We start from the raw sequence: 12,770 nt of genomic DNA on the forward strand, positions 1-12,770 counted from the left end.
AGGGATACATTGCAGTCTGGTTCAACAAACCCGAATGGACCCGGATGTAAACGGGCGCACATTCCCTTACATCCTGCTGGCCATAGGGATACACTGTTCTAGTCCGACTTACCTGAATGGATCCAGAAGTAAATGAACGCACTTCCCCTTACATCCAGCTGCCCATAGGGATACACTGCAGCCAGGTCGGACGTACCTGAACAGACCCAGATACAACCAGATACACATCCGCTTACATCTGGCCACCCCATAGGGATAGGCTGCTATCCAGTCCAACGTACCTGAACAGACCCGGATGTAAACGGGCGCACATTCCCTTACATCCTGCTGGCCATAGGGATACACTGTTCTAGTCCAACTTACCTGAATGGATCCAGAAGTAAATGAACGCACTTCCCCTTACATCCAGCTGCCCATAGGGATACACTGCAGCCAGGTCGGACGTTCCTGAACAGACCCATATACAACCAGATACACATCCGCTTACAGCTGGACACCCCATAGGGATAGGCTGCTATCCAGTCCAACGTACCTGAACAGACCCGGATGTAATGGGATGCACATCCACCTAAATCCAGGTGTCCATAGGAATACACTACAGTTCAGGCCGAGGTACCTGCATGGATCTAGATCCAGGTACACATCTGATTATATCCGGATGCATTGTAGTCCATTTTTGATCCGTCCAATCATGGGTCAAAAATGGACCGATGGGGCCTTAGGATACTGAGGGCCAGCCAACCACCTAGAGCAGTGGTTCTCAACCTGTGGGTCGCGACCCCTTTGGGGGTCGAACGACCCTTTCACAGGGGTCCCCTAAGACCATCAGAAAACACATATTTCCGATGTGTAAAGAGCAGCTACTGTGTAGAAAGCAGCTGCTGTGTTGAAAGCAGCTACTCTGTTAAAAGCAGCTACTGTGTTGAAAGCAGCAATATTGGAGGTAAAACGACACTCATGAATTATAATTACTGGGTAAATAATTTTATGGTTGGGGGTCACCACAACATGAGGAACTGTATTAAAGGGTCGCGGCATTAGGAAGGTTGAGAACCACTGACCTAGAGAGAGGAGAGAGCTGGATGCCAGGTAAGCGAGCACCAAGGTAAGAAAAAGTGTTTTTTTAATGGTACCCTAGATGAGTATTTATCCCTTGGTGTGCGGGGGGGGGGGGGGAGGGGAGGAGCCCCACTGTGGGAAGGGGGGGGGGGAGCCACCACTCTGCACAGGTAGTTATTAATTTCTCCTATGTATCGGTTTTATCCAACTAACTGCAAAAATGAAACCATTTGTCAAGAACAACCTTCTGAGTCTATCATCTTCACATCTACTCTTCTTAGGTATTAATGATGTACGAGATATTATAATTATATTTCATTCTATTTATACTCCCATTGTCATAATTCCCCCTCCCCGCAGTTGTAGGCATGCCACTTATGACCGCGGTGTGTGTGTGCGAAGCGTGTGCTGATTCAGAGAGTGACGCTTTGCATCCATTCTCCTCCACCCCCACTCCTTCCTGTGACTCATCCCACGTCAAATAATGGAGCTGCCCTTTACATTGGCTTCTCTTCTGCTCGGCATTACTTCTGTGTGGGAGATCACAAACATTGCTGTAATTATCCCCCATCCTATACCCAGGTGATGTCTGCTCCACCTTACCTCAATTACCGACTCTAACTCAATGGATGGCGCTCTGTATTACCGACCATACAATCCCGACAGGTCAGCCCTGGGCAGAGGGCAGCACAGAGGTTCATTGCAAATTGTGGATTAAAGTTTATCTTAAATCCAAATAATATATTACAGCTTCTCAGTCCTTAGTGGTGGCTGCATTATTTCAGGCTTTTTTCCATTATTTTCATCTGCTTAGTAACACATTTCCTGCCCTAGGGTGACAACATCACTCACTGTATTGTATGAGGAGAAGCAGTGTTGTCACCCTAGAAGAGGACTCTCTTCTTCTCCTCCTCATCTCTTCTGAGCAACATAGCATAACTTCCAATCTTCTGAGATGGGGAAGAGGAACACCTATTAGCAAAAAGTATGCAGGCAAAGGACATCCCCTGTTACACAAAAGATGATTAGTTAAAGGATAATTTTTTACCATGCAACCTTCTTCTTTGCTTGCATTGGGAGCCGGCTGTCCTATCATTCTTTTATGATCACCAGTGTAAGGGACATATGAGGGACATGAGTGGTTTTCCTACTGACCACTAATAAGGGGCATTCTTCCTACTGGCCATCAATATAAAGAATATTTTTCCAACTGATCTCCACTGTGAGGGCCATTCTTGCTATTGATCAATAATTTAATGAACATTCTTCCAATGTAAGAGGCATTCTTCCTATTGACCACCAATGTGAGGGGCATTTTTCCCATTGGCAACCAATGTAAGGGGCATTCTTCTCATTGATCACCAGTGTAAGGGGCGTTCTTTCTGCTGACCACCAATATCAGGGGCATTCTTCTCACTGACAACCAATGTAAGGGACATTCTTTACCAAAGACCACCGATGTAAGGGGCATTCTTCCCATTGCAAACCAATGTAAGGGGCATTCTTCCTGCTGATAACCAATGTAAGGGGCATTTTTCCCTTGACCACCAATGTACTGGGCATTTTCTCCCCCTGAACACCAATGTAAGGGGCATTTTTCCCACTGACAACCAATGTAAAGGTGCATTCTTCCCAACTGACAACCAATGTAAGGGGCTTTCTTACAGCTCACCACCAATATAAGGGGCATACTTCCCATTGACCACCAATGTAAAGAGCATTCTTCCCATTGACCACCAATGTAAGGGACATTCTTCCCAATTGACCACCAATGTAAGGGACATTCTTCCCAATTGACAGCCAATGTAAGGGGCATTCCTCCCACTGACAACCAATGTAAGGTGCATTCTTTCCAACTGACAACCAATGTAAGGGACATTCTTCCTGCTTACCACCAATATAAGGAGCATTCTTCCCATTGACCACCAATGTATAGAGCATTCTTCCCACTGACAACCAATGTAAGGGGCATTCTTCCCACTGATCACCAATGTAAGGAGCATTCTTCCCACTGACAACCAATGTAAGGGGCATTCTTCCCAATTGACAACCAATATAATGGGTATTCTTCCCATAGACCACCAGTGTAAGGGACATTTTTCCTGCTGACCAACAATGTAAGGGGCATTCTTCCCATTGACAACTAATGTAAAGAACATTCTTCCTACTGACCACCAATGTAAGGAACATTCTTCCCAGTGACCACCAATGTAAGGGCAATTCATCCCAATGACCACCAGTGGTAGGGTCACCTTTCCCAATGACCCCTAATGAATTGTTTTTAGAAGGAATTACCATAGACCTGAAAATGATTTAAAAGTTTTTTCTGTGGTAAAAACATTGAGAAAGGCTGTCTTAGACGAGATGAACCACAGTCCAATGTCAGTAGAAGTCATTCGGTCTACCTGTGGTTAATTCAGCCAGGCAACCATCTGTCTATTGCTGAACAAAGATCAATCCCACGTCATGCCACTAAACACCTTCAGAATGGTTGCTGTTTATACGTGGGAGCACCAACAAGCGGAAAATCTATTTCCAATAATCTGATTACTTTGCGCTGCTGAAAGCTGTCCTGTGATTGGTCGGTATACACTGTTCATTGTTATTTGTACGATGTTATTAAATCAAGTCTATTAGGATTATTTGTTCAATGGTAGGTTTAGAGATTCTGTAGAAGACTGCAGAAACAGGGGTCATGTGGATGAGGCTAAATGAGTTGTATTTGTGAAAATCACTGAAGTATCTGTGTGACATTTGGAGTCAATGGGAAGGCAGCCTTTAAGTGTCCGCCTTCTGTACTCCCGCTGCATATATCCTGTCGCTGTTCATCTCACGTTCGTCTGAGAGCCCCAACCGACGTCAGCAAACACAATCATCGGCGACGTCAAGTGTAGATGGGAATATTCTGACATATGAAGAGGCTCTGGTATTACAGCCTTGTATTCTCCAAGGGTTTCTAGGCAGAGAATCTCATAAGCCCCCACCTTCCCTCGCTTGTCAGATTTTGTTTCAACATGTCAAAGCTCTGCTTATGATAATCAACTGTGTCCTTCTGTCGGTATATTCTGGGTACATGTAATTACTAAATAATCATATTTTATAATAGTGGACGCTTGGGTAATATTGCAGTTATTATTGGGGGAGATGGCTTTTTTTTTTGCTTTGCATATATGGAATCTCTACAAGGAAGATGAAAAGTGATGAGAGGAAGGGAGCATAGAGGGTGATGGGGAGAGGTGCTGAGTGTGGAGGGTGAGTGTAAAGAAGATGGTAGTGGAGAAGATAAGTGGACAGAGGAGAGGAGTGGAAAGGTTGTATGTGATTAGAAGAGAGAACAAGGTGAGAGTATGGTGTGATTGGAAGGGGGTAGGAGGTAAGAGTTAATTGTGATTAAAAGGGGCCAAAGGTCAGGGAGCAGTGTGATTGGAAGGGGCAAGAGGTGATGGTTGAATGTGATTGGAAGGGGGGCAGGTGGTGAGGGTACAGTGTGATTGGAAGGGGCAGGAGATGAAGATGATGTGTGATTGGAAGGGGCAGAAGGTTAGGGAACTGTGTAGTTGGAATAGGGGGGGGGGGGAGTGAGGGTAGCGTGTGACTGAACAGGGCAGAAGATCAGGAGCTGCATGATTGGAAGGGGCAGAAGGGGATGGTAGATTATGATTGGAAGGATCAGGTGGTGATGGAAGAGTGTGATTGGAAGGAACAGGTGGTGATGGTAGTGTATGATTGGAAGGAACAAGTGGTGATGATATAATGTGATTGGAAGGAACAGGTGGTGATGGTAGAGTATGTTTGAAAGGGTCAGGAGGTGATGGTGGAGTGTGATTGGAAGGGTCAAGTGGTAATGGTAGAGTATGATTGGAAGGAACACATGGTGATGGTAGAATGTGATTGGGAGGAGCAGGAGGTGATGGTAGTATATGATTGGAAGGGGCAGGTGGTGATGGTGGAATGTGATTGGAAGGGTCAAGTGGTGATGTTAGAAGTGTGATTAGAAGGAACAAGTGGTGATGGTAGAATGTGATTGGAAGCGGCAGGTGGTGATGGTAGAGCATGATTGGAAGTGGTGAGTGTTGATGGTAGAATGTGATTGGAAGGGGCACGTGGTGATGGAAGGGGCAGGTGCTGCTGATAGAATATGATTGGAAGGGTCAGGAGGTGATGATAGCGTTTGATTGGAAAGGTCAGGTGGCGATGGTAGAGTAGGGTTGAATGGAATAGGTGGTGATAGTAGAGTGTGATTGGGAAAGTTGGGTGGTGATGGTAGAGTATGATTGGAAGGAACAGGTGGTGATGGTAGAGTAGGATTGGAAGGGTCAGGTAGTGATGGCAGAGTATGATTTGAAGGGGCAGGTGTTGCTGGTAGAATGTGGTTAGAAGAGGCAGGAGGTGGTGGTAGAATGTGATTGGAAGGGGCACGTGGTGATGGAAGGGGCAGGTGGTGATGATAGAATATGATTGAAGGGAGCAGGTGGTGATGGTAGAGTATGATAGGAAGGTTGGAAGGGTCAGGAGGTGATGATAGCGTTTGATTGGAAAGGTCAGGTGGTGATGGTAGAGTAGGGTTGAAAGGAATAGGTGATGATAGTAGAGTGCGATTGGGAAAGTTGGGTGGTGATGGTAGAGTATGATTGGAAGGAACAGGTGGTGATGGTAGAGTAGGATTGGAAGGGTCAGGTAGTGATGACAGAGTATGATTTGAAGGGGCAGGTGTTGCTGGTAGAATGTGGTTAGAAGAGGCAGGAGGTGGTGGTAGAATGTGATTGGAAGGGGCACGTGGTGATGGAAGGGGCAGGTGGTGATGATAGAATATGATTGAAGGGAGCAGGTGGTGATGGTAGAGTATGATTGGAAGTGGTAGGAGGTGATGATAGAGTGTGATTGGAAGGGGTAGGTGGTGATGGTGCAGTGAAAGGGAAAGAAATGAGAGTAGAGTGTGTTTGGAAGGGGGTAGGAGTACATTGTGATTGGAAAGGACAAAAGGTTAGGGAACTGTGAGATTGGACAGGGCAGGAGGTAATGATAGGGTGTGATTGGAAGAAGACTGATGAGCGTGGATTGTGATTGGAAAAGACAGGAGGTGAGGGAAAAGCGTTATTGGAAAGTAAGAGTAATTGGAAGGGCAGAAGGTGAGGGTATAGTGTGTTTGTAAATGGTGATTAGAAGGGGGCAGGAGATGAGAAATTGGAGAAGGCAGGAGATGATGTTAGGGTGATCTGGCTGTGACATCTGCCACTCCATTGATCATTTGGGTTGATCCAGCTGATCTGGCTGGCTAGGCGCGTGTCCCCTTCCTCCCTCACTGCTCTATGTAGTACGTCCTTCCCAAAGCTCTGCACTCTGTCGAAGAGGATGGCCATCCCCGTTAGATGAAGCACCAATATTTGGTCATGGGTATACCTGTAGCTGCGCTTTCCTGCTAAAAATTCCAAGGTGTGTCATTGGAAGGGGCAGGAGGTAATGGTAGAGTGTGCTAGACAGGAGCAGGAGCAGAGATAGAGTGTGATTGGAAGGGTTTAGGAGGTGATGGGAGGATGATGATGACTGGAAGAGAGTGAGAGTTGGAATATGATTGGAAGTGGGCAGGGGGTGAGGTAGGGTATGATTGGGAGAAAGAGGGTGTCGAGTTAGGGTGTCAATGGAAAGATCCATGAATTTTAGTACAAGAAGAACATAGTGTAAGAAAAAGGCACATGAGGTACATGAGAAATTAGAATTTGGTGAGGAATGGGTGATGAAATTAAAGAAAAAATGAGAATAGCATGAGTGATATGTATTGAAAGAATAGCAAGGGTTATCTATGTATAGCATTGGTAACGAGTAATACATACTGTAAGGACATAATATTAAAGATGATCATGTTATAGACTAAATAAATATTGAAGAACATGTAGGCATGTTATGTGCAATAGCATGAGTGATGTGTAAGGAACAAAGGGTTAATAGCAATGGTGATCTGTAGAGTACATATAACACCGGTGAAGAAGAATGCATACTGTAAAGAACATAATGTTGGTGGTTATTGGGGTTTTCATACAGTACCACAACTATTCTCAACCATGGATCTGTGGAACCCAAGGGTTCCTTCTGAGGTTACTAGGGGTTCCATGAATTGTTACTAATTGACCTGCCATTCCTGCATAGATCCAGGGTCAGCGTCACATGGCAGAGCCAGCTGCGTGACACCAATAATCTTTTTAGCTATCCAGAAAGAGTGTATTCTGACCACCACTGTAAGGAGCATGCTTCCCACTGACAACCCATGTAAGGGACATTCTTCCACTGAACTCCAAAGTATGGGGCATGCTTCCAACTGACCACTAATGTAAGGGATATTTTTTCCACTGCTCATCATTGTAAGGGTCATTTTTCCCAGTGAACCCTAATAATTTGTTTTTTAGAGCTTTCCTGTCAGGAATGGACTTGCCAATAATGGTGGGACTCACCTGCCTTGTGGGCTGCAGTACCAGGGCTGGCCAGCAGGTGCTCTCAGCAATCAGAGACTCACCCCTGCAGTCAGCCAAACACCTGAAGCTGATTGCGGGGGTTGTATTTAAGGAATGGCCAGACTCACAGTCAGGGCCGTGGTGTGTGTTTTTCCATGGGCCCCTGTATCCTGTATTCCTGTTCCTGTCTGACTTGTTGCCGACCCTGCCTGATCCTGACCTCTGCTGACTTCTCCTGTTTGATCCCTGGCTTGTGACCCTGACCATTCTCTGCCTGACCCTCTGCACCGCGCTGCCCGTGAGTTACTGAACCCAGCTTGTGACCCCGACCACTCTCCCGCCTGTTCCTGGTACTCCATTTGCTACTGACCCGGCCTGCCTGACAACTCTTGCATTGTATGTATTGTTATCTGTGGGTGGTTTGGTTTGTTTGCACTGTGTTTAGGTTTAGTTTTGCACTGCGTTTTGTATTGTTAGTCTTAATAAATTATATTGTTTATAACATATCTGAAGCCTGCGTTTCCCTGTGTCAGTCCACACACCTCTGGTCATACCCTGATTCCTGACATTTCCCAAGACCTGAAAATTATTTCAAGGGCCACAATATTAAGATCTAGGCCCATGTATTACTGGAAAAAATTATCTCTGGGACAATTTATAGAAATACTAAAGGTTCTCTCACATTCTCCTAAGGCGTCTATGCTCTCCTGGCCAAATCACTGAGATATCAGCCAGATTGGGCAAGCGAAGGAGTGTTGGGTAAAGTGGGAGTTGCACATCGCTGATTCTGCCATTGGGGAGATGTTGGCAGCATCAGACTTGACAATATGACAAGGCCCTTTTATACAGTAGAGATTTGCATATAACTGCAGCTGTTTATATCTCTGGATCTGCTGATTATTATCTTCTGATCTGTTGATTATTTATTATGTGGTTTTGGCTGAAAGCAACCTCTGTTTATGCATTTCGTCATGCTACGCTCAGTTTGAATTGCCATGAATTGTGCGTCAGTTGTTCCCAATTATAAAAGCCATTAATTCCTTCCTTTATTGATTCTTCAGGCTGCTTGTTTGATCTGAGGCTGTGTTCCAAGGAGGAGGTTTGTGTACAAGGTGAGTCTTCATACTTGTGTATTCATATCACATACAGGCCAACAGGGTCTTCTAGTTTGATCCTTTTCCTAATAAAGCAGAACGGCCAGCCAGTCATTGTGAAGTCATAAATACAACACATACATTATGGCTTATGTGAATTTTACCCCTTGGCAGAAGAGCTAACAATCAGTTTTCAGCCTTCAAATATCCAGTGAAGTCATATATACATCATATACATTATGGCTTATTTGAATTTTACTCTTTGGCGGAAGAGCTAACAATCAGATTTCAGCCTTCAGATATCCAGTGAAGTCATATATACATCATATACATTATGGCTTATCTGAATTTTATTATTTGGCAGAAGAGCTAACAATCAGATTTCACCCTGCTACAGGATTTTTAATCGAGATTACAGGTCCTGTTTTTTATCTTCTCTTTCATGTATTTTATAAGCTGTGAAGGTGGAGCATGGCCAGAGAGAGAATAAAAATATTCTTCCCAAATATATTGCCATATATTTGAAATGCTACAATTGTCCGTATTCAATATATTTAAAAAAAAAAAAATATATATATATATATATATATATATATATATATATACACATACATATATATATACACTGCATGTTAAAATGCTGAAATACGTTTTTATTACAAAATATATGAAAAATATTTTTAAAAATACATTTCAAATATACTGTATGTCTTTAAAAATACAAATCTCCATTTTTGGAATGCATTTACAAATATATTTAAAAATATACGTTAAAATTACTTTTTTATATGTTAGAAAAAAATCTGAAGAATATATTTAAAACATATATATTTTTAAAAATATGTATTTTTTAAATATATTCTTCAGATTTTTTTAACATATAAAAAAGTCATTTTAACATATATTTTTACATATATTTGTAAATGCATTCCAAAAATGGAGATTTGCATTTTTAAAGACATACAGTATATTTGAAATGTATTTTTAAAAATATTTTTCATATATATTGTAATAAAAACGCATTTCAGCATTTCAACATGCAGTATATATATATATTTAAATGTATTTTGAAATATATTGAATACGGACAAAATTGTAGCATTTCAAATATAGGCAATATATTTGGGAAGAATATTTTTAAAATATGTTTCAAATATATTTTTATTCCATGTGGGTAACTTCCAGAGCTTTGATTCTGCTTGCTGTGGTCTCAGCTTCTCCAAGAGCAAAGTCACTGGAACTGCTATGCCTGCCCCTCCCCTCCTTCTGCCCAGTCACAGAAGCCTTTGTATTATTTGAACTCATTTACAAAATACAAAGGCTTCTGTGAATAGGCAGAAGAGGGGATGGATGAGCATAGCTGCTCTGTGTGCCTCTCTCCTCACATGGCAATAAACCTGTCATGTAGTATAAATGATAGGTCCCAGAGGTGACATGCCTCTAACTGGACTTAACTCCTGGAGTTCAGCTTTAATGATGCTGGGTGTTAACTGAGGACATCATGTGACAAAAAAAGAAATATTGCAGAGGGGGCAGTTTTGGATTGAAGGTGATTATTGCTTCCTTGCCTGTAGGATTGAGGTCTATTTTAATTAAAAAAAAATTCCTGAGTTGGGCTTTTGAGTGTATGTAAAGCCACAACTTTCTCCACTTTAACCAAAACTAAAGCAAAGAGTTTTTCTATACATTGCCCACAGTACTCACAACATGGAAATGCAAATATTTTAGTAAATATAAACTGATAAATTCCTTTTCTCATCAGCAGTGTATAGCAGTCCTGTGACTTCTATCAGTGTCCAGCAGCGCACTGGTTAAAGCTTGTTGAAGGAGTTTTCATTTTCCTCTCAATGTCCTATGAGACTGCGGCCTCCCTGACCTCTGGACATCGATGATTGGCCCTATGCTGATCACATGCACCCTTCCAACAAAAAAAAAAAGACCTCTCTAGCAATACACACCAAACTGAGCATGTGTAGCCTGCCCCCAAGGCTCTGTTCTATCAGGAGATGAGCCAGGAACAGTAGAAGAAGGGGAGGATCAGAGAAGACAGGATCAAACAGCCTTTTTACACAATGCAGAGGATTAACCCCTTAGGTTCCACAATGAGTATAACAAGCAAAAAAAAAGACCTCTCTAGCAATACACACCAAACTGAGCATGTGTAGCTTGCCCCCAAGGCTCTGTTCTATCAGGAGATGAGCCAGGAACAGTAGTAGAAGGGGAGGATCAGAGAAGACAGGATCAAACAGCCTTTTTACACAATGCAGAGGATTAACCCCTTAGGTTCCACAATGAGTATAACAAGCAAAAAAAAGACCTCTTTAGCAATACACACCAAACTGAGCATGTGTAGCTTGCCCCCTAGGCTCTGTTCTATCAGGAGATGAGCCAGGAACAGTAGTAGAAGGGGAGGATCAGAGAAGACAGGATCAAACAGCCTTTTTACACAATGCAGAGGATTAACCCCTTAGGTTCCACAATGAGTATAGCAAGCAAAAAAAATACCTCTTTAGCAATACACACCAAACTGAGCATGTGTAGCTTGCCCCCTAGGCTCTGTTCTATCAGGAGATGAGCCAGGAACAGTAGAAGAAGGGGAGGATCAGAGAAGACAGGATCAAACAGCCTTTTTACACAATGCAGAGGATTAACCCCTTAGGTTCCACAATGAGTATAACAAGCATGCTTTACTGCGTATACAGACTGATTGTACTGTTGTGGGTTTAGTAACACTTTAACACTCAGTCTGTCATATGTTCTTTTTCAGATGGATTATTCGGCCAGTGTCGAGATCGATCGGAAAGGGACGTGGGACAGTTTCAGGTGACTCCTAGAACTCTGCAACAGTTGCAAGGCGTTCTACGTCGACTGTCAGCAAAAGGTAATCAGTAACTGAAATAATCAGCTGTGACGTTCCGCTCCATTATTTCTGAGGACTCACAAAAAGATGACAGCCTTTTCTCACGATTTAAGCAACCGGCTCCGCTGTGATTAATTGAACGCCGAATCTCTGTGTCATTTGCATTTTCTAGAGTGACTTGATGCATCTTTTCTTTTGATTTTCCCATTTTTTATTTTGGAAAGAATGATTTCACCAGGCCACACAATTAACTTCTAACCGACATTTCTACATTACTCACCATCAGCAGAGCAAAGAATGCAAAAGGAAAGAAAGAATATGCAAAGTAGATTGGCTGTACAATTAAAGTTTGTTTTTTTTTTTCTTTTTGCCCGTGGCCACAGGGTTGTCGTGGAAGGATGATGTGACGCAGCGAGTAATGGCTCATGAAATAGGTCGCATTCCGCAGCACAAAGCTCTGGAGCCCTTCGATCTTCTGGATGAGGAGAGGTATATTTTTAGGCTCATGTACACTGCAGCTGATAAACTGACGTTTCGGAGCTTTTCTGCGTTTTTTTTTTCAGCAGCCCCTGAACTCTCCCTAATGTTCTCCTGTGTGTCCGTGTACACATCGTCGTTTACAGGCAGTTGAGTTTACAGTCGTTTTTTTTAACGCACCAAACTTGCGTTCAGGAGTAGATTTTATCAGCATTTCAAACGCTTGTAAACGTGGCTAACCGCGTTTATAAGTGTTTGCATTTGGAAATTTTTTTTAACTCTTCCATTTCCAGAGACTTTTTTCATTATGAAAAATGCATGCAAAGCATTTTTGCGGTATTCAAATGGACCCGGTACACCATACTTTAAGGTTTCGCATGAAAGTAAATATGTTAGACACTGCTGCAATCATTTCTGCACAGAAAGGAGCCGGAACACATCCAAACACCACAAAAAAAAAAAAAGACAGCTAGGGGTTTATTTACTAAAGCTGGAGAGTCCAAAATCAGACTCCCTTCTGCATAGAAACCAATCAGCTTCCAGGTTTCATTGCCAAAGCTTCATTGAACAAGCTGAGGTTAGAAGCTGATTGGTTTCTATGCAGAAGGGAGTCTGATTTTGGACTCTCCAGCTTTAGTAAATAAACCCCCTAATGTCAACAAATACTGCTCTCTCTGCTTCTGCTCTCTCTATTTCTCTCAAAATGTCTGAAATAGTTAATTAGAATGTTGTTTAGAAAAGCGCCACACCCTTAATTAATACAGCAGCAACTCCAACCCAAAAATGTTGTATCATCTTGGTCAAAATTAATTCAACTATAGGAATGCGCTCAAG

At 42.8% G+C, this 12,770-nt stretch overlaps 1 protein-coding gene across 2 annotated transcripts in view; it reads left to right on the forward strand.

Moving 5' to 3' along the window:
- PTPRN (protein tyrosine phosphatase receptor type N) overlaps positions 1-12,770 on the forward strand; it is a 179,680-nt gene that overhangs the window by 36,459 nt on the left and 130,451 nt on the right. For both annotated transcript variants that reach the window (XM_089680614.1, XM_089680615.1), the window contains exons 2-4: positions 8,567-8,617; positions 11,367-11,480; positions 11,843-11,948. In XM_089680614.1, coding sequence (XP_089536740.1) covers positions 8,567-8,617; positions 11,367-11,480; positions 11,843-11,948 — 271 coding nt within the window. The remainder of the gene's footprint in view (positions 1-8,566; positions 8,618-11,366; positions 11,481-11,842; positions 11,949-12,770) is intronic.

The sequence above is a fragment of the Staurois parvus genome, unplaced genomic scaffold, assembly GCF_062004578.1.
Source record: "Staurois parvus isolate SC_StPar_1 unplaced genomic scaffold, SC_StPar_1.0 ptg000246l, whole genome shotgun sequence".
In the NCBI taxonomy this organism is placed as follows: domain Eukaryota; kingdom Metazoa; phylum Chordata; class Amphibia; order Anura; family Ranidae; genus Staurois; species Staurois parvus.